Raw genomic sequence first — 17489 nt, 5'->3', positions numbered from 1 at the left:
TACAAAAGAATATTGCGTTGTATTGTATAAAGGAATTTATATTGTATTCTCAGAGGAGAATAAGTATGTTATTCTAGACTGACAATTTTTTTCTTTTATGATCTGGAATATATCATTCCATTCTCTTCTGGCCTGTAGGGCTTCCTCGGAGAGGAAAGTTGTGAGTGTCATTGGGGCTCCTCTATAAGTTAATTGGCTTCTTTAATATGTACATTTAAGTATCTTAATGTTCAACCAAAGAGAGCTTGATTATGATGATGTGTCATGGCAAGGATGGCTCTGCATGACTTTATTCAGAGTTCTGTGTCCCCAAAATTCATGTGCTGTAGTCTTGGTCCCCAGGGTGGCAGTGGAAGACTTTTAAGAGGCGGGGCCAAGCCTGGCCTGATACCCTAGTGGATAAAGTCCTTGCCTTGCACACATCGGGATCCCACATAGACACCAGTTCTTATCCCAATGGCCCCGCTTCCCATTCAGCTCCTGCCTGTGGCCTAGGAAGGCAGTTGAGCATGGCCTGAAGCCTTGAGACTCTGCACCCATGCAGGCGACCCGCAGAAGGCTCTGGGCTCTTGGCTTTGGACTCTTGAGTTTGGATTGGCTGAGCAATGGCCATTGAGGCTTCTTGGGGAGTGAATCAACAGATAGATCTTCCTATCTCTTCTCCTCTTTGTATATCTGGCTTTGTAATAAAACAAACAAATCTTACAAAAAAAAAAAAAAAAAGAGGTGGGGCCTAATGGGACATCTATGGGTCACAGGGGCACCCATTCCCAGAAGTGATCAGGTATTTTTGTATGGGTCTATGGTTTGTTCTTTCCAGAGGTTTTTGTAAAATGAGCGAGCCTGGGCTTTCATTCTGTCTCTCTGGCTTCCTTTTTAAAATGATAACGTTGGCCCCCAAATGCACTCCTGCAGTAATGTAACTCTGTATTCACTGGTAGACCTCCACCAGTGAATACAGAGTTACAAGGATATCAATGTCTTCACTGCATCTACTGAGATGACCATATGGATTTTGTAAGGATACACAACTTTAGACAAACCTCCACAACTGGGAGTTAAGTAAACTTTATTTTCTTTATAAGTTAGACTGTCTCAAGTATTCTGTCACAGGGATAAAAGGCTAACATAACTGGATGTATACATTGAAATTGGCATGCCTGGAGAGATGTGAAACAACACTTTAACAGCAGTTAAAACTTGGGAGGAGGGTATCAATTTATTATTTCTAGTACATATCTTCCTTGTTTCAATTTTTTGTTTCATTTTGTTTTGAATGAGCACACTTCATCTTTATTATTATTTAGAAAAAAATTGTCTTCAGTAGGGAAAACTGTCAATTTGAGATGGGATTTTTGCCTTTATTTTAATATTTATTACAAAGATGAAGGGGCTGTAGAGCCACGTGGGCCACTGATTAGGGAGGAGGGGACTGGGATGAAGAAGAAAGTGGGTGAGATAAATGTTTCCGCTTTGCATCCTGTGTCTGTAGCAGTTGAGGGCTGAGAGGTGAAAAAATGCACCATTCCTTGATGTTGTACTACATCAGCTCTAGGGTACAGGGATGGAGATGGATCACTTGGTGTTGCCTTAGAGACCCCAGTTGGGGAAGAATATTCTGAGAGTGTTGCTTGAATGGTCTTCATTGTTCTGAGAAGTTGTCAGCTTCATTGTGCCACAGGTAAGAAATTCTTTCTAAGGCCTACTGCTTGTCCCTGTCTACATCAGTGTGACCAAAGACCTAGGTGCTCGCTATAAAACCTGGCCTCTTTCTATCCTTTTAAGAGGTACTCGAAGTTTTCTGTTGTTTTAGATGAGCTAGCTATCTTGTCTTTCATGCTCATCTGGGTATGCTCTCCATTCTTACACATGGGCCAGCAACTAAGGTGACCCAGTCCTGTAACATTGTTCCAGGGTGAGACCACATGTTTATGTGATTTTTTTCTGAGGTCAAGGATCAAGTGCAGTGGTCCAGTTGCAGGGGGTGACCCTAAGAAGTCTCACTGCAAGGTATTCACTGGCTGGTGTAGGCCCAGATCCAGCCCATCGCCTATACCAGCCCACACACATACCCAGGGGTGCATCTGCCTGGTCAGTTCCACTCCCAACTCAAGATTCTCAAGCAAACTGATGGGTGCTGCTTAGTCGAGAACACCCCTAAGAAACTCCATAATGCCTGCCCTCAGCCCTGGCTCTTGTGTGTGGCAATGGGTGCTGCAGCCTAGTCAGGGTGACTGAAGAATCCCTAGCAGACTCACCTCTAGCTCTGGTTTTCATGCACACCAGCAGGTACTGCACTCTAGCCAAACCCAGCCTGTCACAGCTCCTGCTCTCAGGCATACTGGCAGGTGCTGCAGCCTAGTTGGGGTGACCCCAGAGAATCACTACCAGGCCTGCTCTCAGCCCTGCTCTTTGTGTATAAGGCAGGTGCTGTAGCCTCGTCCGGCCTGGCCTGCCCCAGGAGCTGAGATTTTAATCCTGGGGATTGACAGGACTTGGAAAACACTGAGGAGATCCTTGGAAGACTTGAAGCAAGAATTAAAAAGAGTAAAGAACATAAACTGGCAGAAATGCCTAATTAGTAGAGTAGAACATATGTAAACATAATCATGAAGCAAATTTAATAATTCAAGAGAAAACACAATTTAAAATGCTCTAGAGATTATATTTACATAGATTATATTTTAGATCATGTGGCAAACTGTACTAAGAGATTGTGAGAATGTGGGAAGAATTAAACATAGTTGTATAGAAAATGAAGCTAATTAAGAGAGACCAATATTAACTCAAACAATAACAATATAAAGTGGAGTGCACAAGCACAATCACTCCAAGCACTAAAACAACTCAAGGAATTGTTTGCTCACAGGAATTAATAAAAATCTGAGAAGACTTCTTACCTGCTTCAGGGCCGGAGAACATGGGATCAGCTCTCCTATTCTGTTTATCCCAGCATTGATTTTCTTCTTTCTATGCCTCTCAACTAGATAAGGAGGAAATTCATTTATCAAATCTTATTCTACTCTGCAGAACTGCCCCAAGCTCCCTGGGCAAGAAATCCCTCAGAAATGTTTATCAAACAGTATCTAATAAAGACAAATGATTATAATCAACTATTATAAGCAAATACATTTCTAAAACGGTAAAATTTTAAGCCTCATAAAAACCAGCATAAATAGAACCTTATTAGCATTTCAAAGAATATCTATAAGAATTAAGTTCAAATCATGAAGAAACAGGAATTGCTAATACTACATTACTATCAGGCCATCATTCAATTAAAGTGCAAATAATTTCTAGAGATTTCAGTGGTAACCAAATGTAAACAATCCATGGATCAGCCAAATTATCACAAGGCTATTTCTTGGTAGCAAATGAGGTCTAACTGATTAAAGGATCGCAATCTAGAGGTGAATCGGAGAGTCTTTTCTGAATAGAAACAGCTATTAGTTATGAGTTAGAACAGGCAAGAGTGGCAACTAGTTTGCTTTTTTTCTATCAGGTTTTTACTATCTAAGGCCTCTCTTAGATAGTTTCCATCTAAGAAACTGAGCAAGTGGTAACTCCCTAACTGACTGGGAAATATTCCAGGCACAGACATGTTATAAGTTGAGAAGGGACAAGAGGCTACAAAAGATTATTTAAACAATCTATAGCATACTTATATAGAAACATCCAGGACATTCTCCAAACGTGTGTGGGTGTGTGTGTATAACACACTATATATATTTGCTTCAAGATCTAGCAACAGACATCTCTTTCAATTATATCTAATTACTCTTTTCTTAATAAGCTGCTGTTAGGACATACATTATGGCACCATGAGACAGCTGATTCCAGTAAAAAGATTTAGTTTAGATGGCCAGAAAAGATTAAATTTAATTTACACAGCCAAAAAAAACTAAACAGTGAGTTTACTTACCTTTATTCTGAGTTTTCTAACAATGGTATTTGTGATTATCTAACAGTGGATTGTGTTTTTCATTTTTTTTTTTTTAATGTGAGGAGGTTAAGAAAACAAAAACTAACATTAAGTTGTTTTTTTTTTTTTTCCACAGTGGTGAGTCTAACTTCACAGTAACTCCTTATCCTGGGAAACAGAAATTCTCCACCAGCGTTCAGCAATCTTTCCATACATAATAATTTTTCCAAAAAATCCCTTTCCTTATGGAAAGGGGATATTATAAAGTAATATAAATTAACTTCTGTAATAATTTTTAAAGATTTGAATGCTGATTCTGGTGGAAAGTGATATGTTATCCAAAGTGCCAAATTCCAAATGTACGCACAATTAATTTTATACATCACAATGCTTATCGAGCTTTGACCTGTAATTATGATGCTTGCAGGAAAACCAAATATTTTTTTCTACATTGGTTCCTACAATTGAGACTTCACAACTTAATTTAAGACTGCCCACACATCCAGTTCCTTGAAGATCCAAGGCTTGCTGTTGATGTCCCTTGGGCAGCTAGTCTTCTCAGGAATATATTTAAAGACACACAACATTCATACTGTTTAATAAGAGTCTTATCAGAGTTTCCTCTGTGGGTGGAATCACTAGCTCCAGCAGTACATCAATTGTTTCAATTACCTATACAGCCCCTTGGGTCAGTAGAGGATAAGCAAATTATCTTCATGAGACAGCATTTTGTCAATTAAAAATAATAAAGAAACAATTTCCTAAAACATAATGATTCTATGCTCAGAAGCCAAAAAATTAACTACAGCATAATTTCATTTAGAATGCCAAAGACAATAACAAGTAAAATTAAAATTTTTGTATCTACCTGCATTGTGTGTCTCCCGGTTTTTCTTTCTGAAACAAAAAGTAACAAGTAACATGAAAATAAAAAGTAACAAGTAACATGAAAATAATGAGAAAACATTTTCACCACTTTGTTTTGAGAATCACGAACATAGAACTTACAAATTTTTATTTTTTGCATCAACATTAAACCATCTGCAGGGAAGTTTTCTTAATATATGCATGGCATGTAAATCCAACTTCAAGTTCCTCAATTTATATTTAGAAATCACACCAATTAGTTCATACCCAAAAGTCATAGGTTGGAAAGTGAATCAATCACTGGAAACTTTAACTACCTGAAAAATACAATTTAGGTGCTGTCACTTTTCAAAGTAATGTGCCCAGTAGGTGACAGATGCTTGCCTTGGCCTCTGGGCAGAGGTGGGTGTGGGTATGTAGAAGAAAAGCAACAACACAAAGCACCTTTGTAATTTTTAGAGGGGGAAATGTCGCAGCCAATAGCACCTGGGCACTGATACCTGCCTTATGTATAATTTAGGTTGTCCAATCTCTTAAATTTTCTTAAAAGCCAACCTAGTCTTTATCATGTCTTTACGTGATTTTTCCTTTTAGGTACAACTATCAAATGCCTTAGCATTCTCTAACGCAAAACTGAGGAGCATCCAGCCAATATGCCATATAAAACTGTGAAATAACTTGCTTTGGTCCTGCCAAGGCAACCACTGGCGGAATTCAAAATTAAAAACATCTATAGAAGGCTAATTTTTTTAAAAAGGTTTATTTATTTGAGACCAGCACAGAGCTTTCGCCTGCTACTGCCAGCATCTCATATGCACCAGCTATATCCTGGCTGTTCCACTTCCAATGCAGTTCTCTGCTTATGTCCTGGGAAGGCAGCAGAGGATGGTACAAGTGCTTGGCACCTGCTTGTGAGACAAGGAAGAAGCTCCTGGCTCCTGGTTTCCAATTAGCTCATCTCTGGCCACTGTGGCCATTTGGGGAGTGAACCACCAGATGAAGATTTCTTTGTCTCTCCTCTCTGTAAAATCTGACTTTTAAGTAAAAATAAATTCTAAAAAAATATTTATTTTTTTAAAGATTTATTTATTTGAAGTCAGAGAAAGAGAATGAGAGAGAGCGCATCCATTTACTGGTTCACTTCTTAACGGCCACCAATGCCCAGAGCTAAGCTGAGCCAAGTAAAAGCCAGAAGCCAGGTCTCCCATCTAGGTGGCGGGGGACCAAACACTTGAGCCTTTCTCTGTTATTTTCCCCTATGCCAGTGGCAGGGATCTGGATTGGAAAAGGAGCAATAGGAACTTGAATCAGTGCCCCATATGGGATGACCATAGGATGCTGGCATGAGAGGTGGCAGATTAGCCCACTACACCATAGTGTTGGTCCCATAGGCTAAATATTAAACTGATTTATTTTATATGGCTTATGAATGATGTCATAAAAATCCAAATAGCCCTTGGTAGAAAAAAGCTCCCCATATTTTGAGGCTATTTAATAAGAAAATAGAACAGTTCTTTTAGTATAAGAATGCATTGACAGAAGCACTGACCAAAATATGAAAAATCTGGGAGAAGGTTATAGAGGAACCAAATGGAATACTGTACCAACTACATGTACACTAGCATGAACAGATTGAACTACCACAAAATAGTTAATCATACTCATTATCATCTAAATGAACTCAGAATCTGCAAAAACATTGTATGCAAGTCAAAATGTCATTAAAAAGTAAACACTTAACATACGTCATACATTATCAACTACTGAAGATGATCATTATTTGTCACACTAGCTAGCTGAATAAAGAAGACAGATAAACATTAACCATATACCCATTTCAGTAAATCTATTTTTATTTAACCACATATTTCTGAAGGTCATTTTCTAGCCACTCAAATGAAAATTCTCTAAGCACTGTACACACAGCAGAACAGGAACTAATTCTGCTTCTTATCTGCCTACAATCTATTATTTAGGGGCCAGGGGTACCTACCTATGCTGTTTTTTCATTGGAGTATCATTCTCTGTCATTTCTGGCATGGTGACAGCAATAGGAACCTACAAAGTGATGAAAAAACAGCACAAAGTTCAGTCATTCTAGAATCCAAGAGAAATTGATTAATAACAATTTGATATGAATACCAAGATGCTTAAAAATGAAATTGGAATTAGAAAAGCATTGGATTAGGTATTATGGATAAAAAAGACTGCAAAAAAAAGGAAAAAAGAAAGACACAAATGTTGCAGCTAGCAGATGGAACACACAGTGAAGCATAGCCAGAAAGTAATTTGGAAGGTTGGTGTTGACAAAGATCAAGAAAACCTTCAAGGGATGTAGATTTGAGCAATACCTGGAAAAACAGGTAGAGCATACTTGAGTTGAGAAAAGATGTTCTTTGTTCACTGTATAGTAATACTAAAGTGTTATATAACATTTAAACTTATTGTCCTCACTAAACACAGGAAAAAACGAAAAGTAGGGGGGTCAGTGCTGTGGCGTAAAGAGATAAGCCACTGCCTAAAGTCCTGGCATCACATATAGGCACCAGTTAACAGTCCCAGCTGCTCCACTTCCAATCCAGCTCCCTCTAAATGCACCTGGAAAAGCATGGAGAATGGCCCAAACCCTTGGGTCCTTGCTCCCATATGGGAGACCTGAATGAACCTACTGACTCCTAGCTTTAGCCTGGCCCACCTCCAGCTGCTTTGGCCATTTAGGGAGTGAACCTGGGATTGAAGACCCCTTCTCCCCATTTCTCTGCCTTTCAAATAAATAAGACGGATCTTTAAAAAAAAACGCCAGCAAAAAACAATAGCAAATACACAAATACATAATATTCCATCCATGGAAGCAGGCATTCATTCATTCATTCATTCACTCATTTGTTGGATTTTCTTTCACCTCAAACAACTAGAAGTTCAAGCTAGCATTTGAAAGTCAAAAAAATATGAGCATGGGATTTTCTATTTATTTTTTTTAAAGATTTATTTTTATTATTTTTTTTATTGGAAAGGTGGATATACAGAGAGGAGAGAAAGAGAGAAAGATCTTCCGTCCGATCTTCACCCCCTAAGTGAGCACAACGGCCGATACTATGCCGATCCGAAGCCAGGAGCCTCTTCCGGGTCTCCCACGTGGGTTCAGGGTCCCAAAACTTTGGGCCGTCCTCAACTGCTTTCCCAGGCCACAGGCAGGGAGCTGGAAGGGAAGCAGGGCTGCCGGGATAGAACCGGTGCCCATATGGGATCCCGGGTGTGCAAGGCGAGGACCTTAAGCACTACGCCACTGCGCCGGGCCCTCTATTTATTTTTAAAATATCAGGATGCTGGGAAATATATGAACTACAGGGAAAATACATACTGGAAAACATTTTAATCAATGCATTAACATATCAATTAATAGTAAAGTCACCATTATTAAAGGTGATGCATTTCTCTTCTCTTTTTCTTTTTTTTTTTTTTTTTTTTAAGATTTTCATAGTAAAAAGATTAATGTTTTTAAAATCCAAGGATTGGCTGTCAAGTTGGAATACCAGTTCTAGTATACTGCAGGTACACTGCAAGTGTGATCCTATCCCCCCCATCATCCCTATTTTTTTGTTGTTGTTTGTATTTTTTCTTCTTTTTGAGAGAGAAAGAAGGTAAAAAGTATGGTGTCAGAAGTCAAATAGTATGAATTTAAAATATGCTTCAGCCATTTCCTATTTGTCAAGGTCTTAGACAAGTTATATAACCTCTTGGAACTTCAGATATTTTGTCAGTAATGTGGATCACAACACAGCATTTATATCACTGGGCATTTTCAACAAGGGAGTGGAATGATGCAGGGAGGAGATGAGCTTTTGGCCTAGAAATCATGATGCTAGTACTCCATATTGGGCTACCCGGATTTTATACCAGGCTCCAGCTCCTGACTCCACCTTTCTGCTGATGCAGTCTGGGGAGGCAATGGGAACAGCTCAAGTGATTGGGTTTCTGCTACCCGCAGGAGAGCCCTGGACTGCATTTCCAGCTTGAAAAATTTTCAGGGACTCGCACAGACTCAGCAGTTGTGCGCACTTGGGAAGTGGACCAATGGAAGCAAGCTTTTCTGTGTGTGTGTGTGAAATAAATGAACACAAACAATGCAGGGAGGATATAACACCACGTGTCCAACAGTAATTAGGATTCAATAAATGTCTACCACAATGAGGTATTTTAGCTTAAGCATTAGCCTTAAAAAGAAGGGGGAAAGGTCTTGCAAAGTAAGTAGAAATGAGGATCGGTATCAGAACCAGCAATTAAGCTGACAGTTGAGATACCTGCATTGGAGTTCCTGCATTCAGGTCAGCTCTGTTCCTGATTTCAGCTTCCTGCTATTGAACACCCGGGGGAGTAGCACATAATGGCTCATGTGGTTGGCCCGTGTGACCCACATGGAAGAGAGAACAAGTTCCTGGCACGCAGATTCAGCCTGGCCCTGCTACGGGTATTTAAGAAATGAAACACTGCACAGTGGTATGGGGAGGGGAGCACTTTCACTCTCTCTCTCCCCCTCCCTCTCCTTTCAAAAATACCAATAGGGAGATGGAGGGGAAGGGGCAAGAAGAAGGGAGAGGGAGAGGAGGAGGAGGGAGGTGCAAAGTGGGAGGTAGAGGGGGAAAAGGAAGAACAGAAAGAAGGGAAGGGGAAGATGAAGGGAGAAAAGGCAGGCAGGATGGCAGAGGATGGCAGAATATAAAACACCCTACAGAGAATTATGTGGTTAAGATCTATTTCCAGCAGCTGATTCTTAGTTTACCTTTCTCCCTACCATTTGTGAACTACCTACTGGCCACAGCTAGATAACTATGTGATTGTAATGCGGGACTTGTAAGCAAGGAAACAATCCTTGTCACTTTTCTCACACATGGACTTGGTTTCTTCACTTTTGATTCCTGGCTTCCAACGCCTCCCGTTTCAGATCCAAATCTATCATCTTCTGCCAGAAGATGGTCTATGAGTTATATTTTCTTCTTACTACACAAGAGAAAAACCAGTGAATGTTTATAATCCTTAGGTTTATATCAGCAGCGCATGGGGCAGGGGCTAGCAAATTATGGCACTCGGGCAGATGGTCAGTAGCACGCAGGAGGAGCCTGAATTGCAGCAATTGCTCATAAAAGTTACTTTACACAGGCCCGGAGTGGTAGCCTCACCTTGCACGCCAGGATCCTAATCCCAGTGGCCCTGCTTCCCATCCAGCTCCCTGCTTGTGGCCCTGAAAAGCAATCAAGGACAGTCTAAAGCCTTGGTACCCTGCACCTGTGTGGGAGACCCGGAAGAGACTCCGGGTTCCTGGCTTTAGATTGACACAGCTCCGGCTGTTGGGGAGTAAATTAGAGGACAGAAGATTTTCCTTGCTATCTCTCCTCTTGGCATATCTGACTTTCCAAATAAATAAATAAATCTTATTTTTTAAAAAGTTACTTTTCAACAGTTACCCATGGTCTAGCCCACAAAGACAGCAGTCTTGACACATGTGGTTGGTCCCTGGAGCTGATTCTTTCCTTCCTCTTATGCATGTCCACTGCTCCTAAGCTCCTCCTTGCCCATGTATTACCTATAGTGCTCCACCTAGGACCTAAACAAAGGTCTGTCCTCAATCCCAAAACTATCTTTCCCTTCATTTGCTTTCTTCTGGTTAAAAACACACTCTGTGATCTCCCTCTAAGGCGATGGCACAGGGAAGACAGTCCTCAGATCCGCGTTACATCTGCTCTCCAACAATGCAGACCTGGGGGCTTCATCCCGCACTTGACAAACGACAAGCCTAGGTGGGGCTGAGGAATTCCCTTTTTCAACAAATTCTCTGGGTGATTTTTCTTTTCCTTCTTTCCTTCCGTCCCTTCTTTTTTTCTTCCTTTCTTCTGTTTTTTCTTCTTTTTGACATTAAGAGAAGTCTAAGAAACTTAACCTTAGGTCCATGACTCCCCATACTTTCCTGAAATAAATTATCTGGAGGTTACTTGTTTAAAAATGCACATATTCAATCCATCAGAGAACCTTTCAATCAGGCGGCAGGGAGGAATTCAATCTCAAAGGAAAGGGCCTGAAATTTAATGAGTCTCCAAGGTGATTCTTACATGGAAAATTTGGAAAAAGTAACAGGTTTCTTTAATTGGCAAGATTTTACACATTTGAAAAATATTCTAGCTCTATTCCCCCTCAAGCTCTACCCCACAACACCTCTCAGAGTTTGCAGACAGTATCATGTTATAATTAAAGTACAGGAATTAAAAGCTCTGACTACACATCTAGAATTGTACAGTGAATGACACTAGCAGTTTATCACATTAAGTGACTGACTGAAAGCCAGTAGTTAAAATTAAGGATGAATACAGCTACATGACAAAATCATCCAGATTACTAAAGACTTCTATGAATATCTATTTTGTCTAAAACTACACTTTCACTCATTTCAATGAAAATTATTCCTACGTTCGACTGACACTAAAAAAATGTATTCCTGGGGCCAGGTGCGATGGTGTAGAAGCTAAAGTCCTTGCCTTGAATGTGCTGGGATCCCATATGGGCGCCGATTCTGATCCCGGCAGACCCACTTCCCATCCAGCTCCCTGCTTATGGCCTGGGAAAGCAGTCGAGGATGGCCCAAAGCCATGGTACCCTGCACCCAAATGGGAGACCTGTAAGAAGCTCCTGGCTCCTGGTTTTGGATTGGCTCAGTTCTAGCCATTGTGGCCACTTGGGGAGTGATACATCAGATGGAAGAACTTTCTCTCTGTATATCTGCTTTTCCAATAATAATAATTAAATCTTTTTAAAAAATGCATTCCTAATGTCAATAGCTATCAAAATAAGAAACTATACAATACTTGTATAAATCTTTGTGAATTTATTGTTATTAATAAAAATAACATTTTAAATACAATAGGTATGTAATTAAATGCAAGCATACTCTTTAATGTATTTAAAATTCTGTGGATTTTTAACAAAAAAATGAAAAGCATAGGGATAGGAAGTTAGCATAAAGCTTAAGGTACTCACATCCCCATAGCTCTCTGCTTATAATAAACACATAAATTGAGAAGTGACAAAATATTATATCAGTAATCAATGATCGTTACGTTTTTACGGACAAAAGGGATTATTTCTAAAATCAGGCAAACAATGGTTTTCAATATAGTCTTCAGATCACCTACATCAAAATCACCTCTTTGGAATATTTCCTCTTTAAGGTGAAAAACACAAAAACTGCACAAATCTTAAAGTACAGTGAGTTTTAACAAATGCACAAGACTGTATAACTGAGCCCCATGAGGGTACAGGATCCTCGTAAGTTGCTTGGTACCCTTGCCAATCCCTTCCTCTCCTGCAGAGGCAACCATTATCTCAGTTGTTTTCAGCACAAAACATTACAGATTCACTGAGAATTCTGTGGTATCAAGCTGTCATTCAACATCACATTTCTAAAATTCATCCAGTAATATGTTTTTTTTTATTGCCAAGGATGACTATGTAACTGAGGTGAATTTATACTCCTTTTGTTTCTTTCTGTTGATGGACACCTGAGCTATTTCCACAGTGGGACCACTGCAAATAAAGCTGCTATATATACTCTTATAAAAGATTATACAAAAAGCAGAGCAAGAGAGAGAGGGAGAGACAGAAAGAAATCCTTCATCCTCTGGTTCACTCCCTAAATGGCTGCAACAGACAAGGCTAATTGATCCAGGCTGAAGCCAGTGGCCAGGGACTCCCTCCAGGTCTCCCACGAGTGGCAGTAGTCAAAAATGATCAGGCCGTCTTCTGGTACCTTCCCAGGCACATTAGCAAGAAACTGATCAGAAACAGAGTAGCTGGATGTTAGTGTCACAAGCTGTAGTTTAACCCAATGCACTACACGCCAGCCCCAGTAAAAGTTCTTGATGAAACAGAACATCACCTTTTTTCTCTTACAGTTATTTTTTGTGTGCCCTGTCTCTAAGATATCCCTCTACAGCTGCTTCTCATAGGTTTATAGTTTCAACTGCTACATGTAGGCCAATGATCTATATTACATACGGCATGAGGTAGGCATAACTGTTCATTTTCCCTAAATGTACACTAGCATTTGGTTGTTTCAACAACTTGTGGAAAAGCTCTTTTCCTTAGTCTTGGTATCATCGCTGTAAATCAAGCACCCACACAAGTGCAGACCCATTTCTAAGCACTCTACTCTGATTTGCCCCTAATGCCTTTTCCACATCGTCTTGATTAAATACTTGCTTAAAGTACAGATTCTAAACCAGTCACAAACCAGATCTACTAAATCAGAATCTTGGGAGAGAGAGCTCTAAGAATAAGTACTTCTAACAAGATTCTGCACATTCTAAAGACTGAAAAGTATCAATTACACTTTACTGTTCTTTCCTGGACAACCTATACAACTTGAAGTAGGAAGCCTGGACTGGCCAACTTGCAATTATAACTCTAGATTTGATATTCAATAACTGCATATGGCTATTTATCAGGGCATCAATTTCTTTTTTTATATATTTATTTTTATTGGAAAGGTGGATTTACAGAGAGCAGGAGAGACAGAGAGGAAGATCTTCTGTCCGATGGTTCACTACCCAAGCGACTGCAATGGCTGTAGCTGAGCCAATCCGAAACCAGGAGCCAGGAGCTTCTTACAGATCCCCCATGCAGGTGCAGGTGGCTTTGGACCGTGCTCGACTGCTTTCCCAGGCCACAAGCAGGGAGCTGGATGGGAAGTGGGTCTGCTGCGATCAGAATTGGCGCCCATATGGGATCCCAGCATGAGCAACGCGAGGACTTTAACCACTACGCTATCATGCCGGGCCCATGGGCATCAATTTCTTTATGTGCAAAATTGGAGGGAAAAAATATATATTTATATATACTGATGGAGTAAGCTTTATGGTACAGAAGTTAACAGGTGACTTGCGATGTTGCGGAGAACGAGAGATCACTAGACACAAATGTAGAAGGAGTCTTTCTTTGTCAAGCTTGGCGATGGCAGCTCCTGCTACATCCCAAGAACCACTGCACAACATAGCCGAAGCCAGAGGTTTTAAAGCTCTCATTATCACACAGGAGCCAGGGATGTCAAGTCAACTCAGGTGTTACAAATTAATCAACTTCATGTTAGGCCAATCAGGTACAGAAGCAGAAAGCTGCGTTTCGCTACACTCAAACCCTAGTACTGCAATTGAAATGCCAGACTCAGAACCCTAACCATGAAGGGACAGAAGATGGAACAAGTTATTCAACCACCTCAGCTATAGGTTGGCAACAAAATACCGGGCAAATAGAGACGCTATGATGGACAATATCAATTAATGGATTTTTCAACAACCTCATCGTGTTTGGAGAGGCAAGATTGGCAGCAATTTCAAAACTGGTGACCTATTGAAACCACTTCAACGAGTATCTCAGAGCATGCCCCACATGTGGGACTTAGGGTGGGTGGGAAACCAGGTGGGGCTTCTCCCTCAATATCCCCCTCTACCTCAGATATATGAAGGCAACAATTTGGAAATAATAGTCTTACCCACTTTCCTGTAGCCCTTGACCCTTTTTGCCCAAATTAACCATGTAAAGAGTGTTAAAATAAATTTTAAAAATATATATATAAAAAAAACCCTAGTGCTGCCTTAGGTTGCTATTAGCCAGCTGCATCCTACTACAGGAACACCCATATCCCATTTTGGAGTACTTAGTTTGAGTCCTAGCTCTTACTCCCAATCAAGCTACCTGCTACTGAGCAACACAGGGGGTAGCAAAGGTTGGCTCAAGCACAGGGTCCCTATCACCCATATGGGAGAACTGGAATGAGTTCCAGCTTCCTGGCGTTGTCCTGGCCCAGCCTTGGCTATTTCAGGCAATTGGGGAGTGAACCAGCAAATAGCTCTGTCTGCCTTATGAATGAAAATGAGGAAACATATATAAATACATCTTTTGAAATATGCTATTACCTTACACATTGCTCATAGAAATGCAGAACGACATAGCTACTTTGGAAATCAACTGGGTAACTTCTCAAGAAGTTAAACAAAGGGATACTACATGACCAAGAAATTTCTACTCCTAGATACACACACACCCAAAATAATTCAAAACACACAGTCTAAATATCCACCAGACGTCAAGTGGATAAAGTGTGGTATATCTACAAAGTAAATAAAAAGACAAGTGGAGCTAGTATTGTGACATAATGGGTAAAGCCATCGGCTGTGAGGCTGCTACACCATAGAGGCACAAACTGGGAATCCTGGCTGCCCCTTCCAATCCAGCTCCTTGCTTATGTGTCTAGGAAAACAGCAGCAGATGACGACCCAAGTGCTTGGGCCCCAGCACCCATATGAGACGCTTGGATGAAGCAACTGATTCCTGCCTTTGGCCTGGTCCAGCTCTGCCTGTTGTGGCAATTTGGGGAAGGAACCAGCAGATGGTAGATTGATTCTCTCTCTCTCGTTCTCTTCCTCTATAACTCTGCATTTCAAATAAATCATTTTCTTTATGAAGACATGAAGCTATGACATAGATGGACCTTGAAAACATTATGTTAAGTAAAAGAAGCCTAACACTACAGGTCACATTATTTTACATAAAATCACTGTTCTATTTGTATGAAATGCCAAAATGGGCAAATCTATAGAAACAGAAAGTAGAGGTTGCCAGGCATGGGAAGAGGGAATGGAGAAGGGCTATTAATGAAAATGGGGTTTCCATCTGGGGATAGCATAACTGAATGATTCATACAGAGATGGGAGAAGAACCTTGTTAATAAACTAAAAAAAGAAAAAGAAAAAAAAAAACCACTGAATTGCACAATTGAAGAGTGTTTTTTTTTTTTTTTTTTTTTTTTTTTTGTGGTGTGGCATTCACGTCTCCAAGAAAATAAAAATAAAAACAGAAGGTAAAGAAAAAAAAATGATCTATAAACACAAAATGTCTGAAATTAGATGCTAAGTACTTTTCACTAAGAAAATTCTTTATGTGAGGGGCAAAGAAACCACATAAGAGAGACAAAGACAGGAAGGCAGTGCTCCCATCCACTGGTGGACTCCCCTGGAAAGCAGTAGAAGGCTCAGGTGCTTGGGCCCTTGACACTCAAGTGAGAGACCAGATGGAATTCCGACTCCTGGTTTTGGTCTCATCCTGCGCATTGCAACCCTAGCTGTTGTGGTCATTTAGAAAGCAAATCAGCAGGTGGAAGATTCCTGTCTTTCCCTCTCTCTTTCTGCAACTCTTTCAAGTAAAATAAAGAAATATTTGTTCTAAAAAATAACTATTGGGCCCGGCGCGATGGCACAGTGGTTAAGGTCCTCACCTTGCACGCCCTGGGATCCCATATGGGCGCCGGTTCTAATCCCGGCAGCCCTGCTTCTCATCCAGCTCCCTGCCTGTGGCCTGGGAAAGCAGTCGCGGACAGCCCAAGGCTTTGGGACCCTGCATCTGCGTGGGAGACCCAGAAGAGGCTCCTGGCTTCGGATCAGCATAGCATTGGCCGTTGTACTCACTTGGGGGTGAATCATCGGACGGAAGATCTTCCTCTCTGTCTCTCCTCTCTGTATATCTGCCTTTCCAATAAAAATAAAATAAATCTAAAAAAAAACTATTGAATTAAACTTTAAATGGATAATTTTAATGGTATGTAAATTCTATCTTCAACACATTGTGAACAGATGACTCTTGGTAAAAGATATACTGGTGTTCTTTGCCTTACTTTTACTTAAGCTGTTCAAATCTGCAATTATTCCCTCCACCACAAATATTTAATTTTTGAAGATACCCACACTTTTGGAAGCAGAGTTACAATTTCTACCAAGGGTCTTCAGCCATGGTGAGGCTTGAGCTGGTTCACCTAAAGGCTAAAGCAGGAAAAGGCCTGACAACCTGTGGGAAGAGCCTTGCATATTTTCAACTTCTATGAGACAGAACCCAGTCAGTCTTCCTCCTCCAAACTCCACCTTCATTTGGTGTCCAAGCAAACACTTGATGAAGGGTCCCAGCAAAACAAGTCTAAGCAAAGGTGTGATGTGATGTAACTCTCCAGGTATAATATGAACAGAGTATATTTTATTTGAATCAATAAAAAGCCAATCATATATTTAGACATCAATAATATTAATATTTAGTAATACTTAGAACAGCATTTCCTGAGAAAATGTAACATATCCCTCTTTTTAATTAGCAAATTGTATTTGCTCTTCATTTTCCTCTCCTTCGGCACTTAGCCTTTTACAATGAAGAGACTACTTAATAACTGAGCCACATCTTAAACAAAAAGGACTTTGAATAAGCAATGAATTTTTAAAGAAGATACCAAATGCACAACAAAAGCAAAACTAAAAAAGTAAGAGTATATCAAACTTAGAAGTTTCTTCATCGCAAAGGAAACAATCAATAGAGTAGGCATCCGAAACAATGGGAGAAAAATCCATTTATCAAAAGATTACTATGCATAATTCTATAGGTAACTCAAAAAAACTCTACAAGACCAATCCAGTCAAGAAATGAGCAAGGGGGCCGGCGCGGTGGCCTAGCAGCTAAAGTCCTTGCCCTGAACATGCCGGGATCCCATATGGGCTCCGGTTTTAATCCTGGTGGCCTGCTTCCCATCCAGCTCCCTGCTTGTGGCCTGGGAAAGCAGTTGTGGTCGGTCCAAAGCCTTGGCACCCTGCACCCATGTGGGAGACGAGGAAGAGCTCCT

The 17489-nt window shown here is 40.5% G+C and overlaps 1 protein-coding gene across 1 annotated transcript in view; it reads right to left on the bottom strand.

The window, feature by feature from the left end:
* Positions 1-17489, bottom strand: part of USF3 (upstream transcription factor family member 3) — a 49122-nt gene that overhangs the window by 16899 nt on the left and 14734 nt on the right. The window contains exons 2-4 of the mRNA XM_040980465.1: positions 6783-6847; positions 4791-4819; positions 2901-2983 (exon numbers count right to left, since the gene is read on the bottom strand). Of these exons, the coding sequence (XP_040836399.1) occupies positions 2901-2983; positions 4791-4819; positions 6783-6829 (159 nt within the window). The 5' untranslated portion in view covers positions 6830-6847. The remainder of the gene's footprint in view (positions 1-2900; positions 2984-4790; positions 4820-6782; positions 6848-17489) is intronic.

This window comes from Ochotona curzoniae, unplaced genomic scaffold (genome assembly GCF_017591425.1).
Source record: "Ochotona curzoniae isolate NIBS_2020 unplaced genomic scaffold, NIBS_Ocur_1.0 contig_3498, whole genome shotgun sequence".
Lineage (NCBI taxonomy): Eukaryota > Metazoa > Chordata > Mammalia > Lagomorpha > Ochotonidae > Ochotona > Ochotona curzoniae.
Note: the sequence above shows the minus strand (reverse complement) of the source record. Positions and strands in the feature narration are given on the sequence as shown.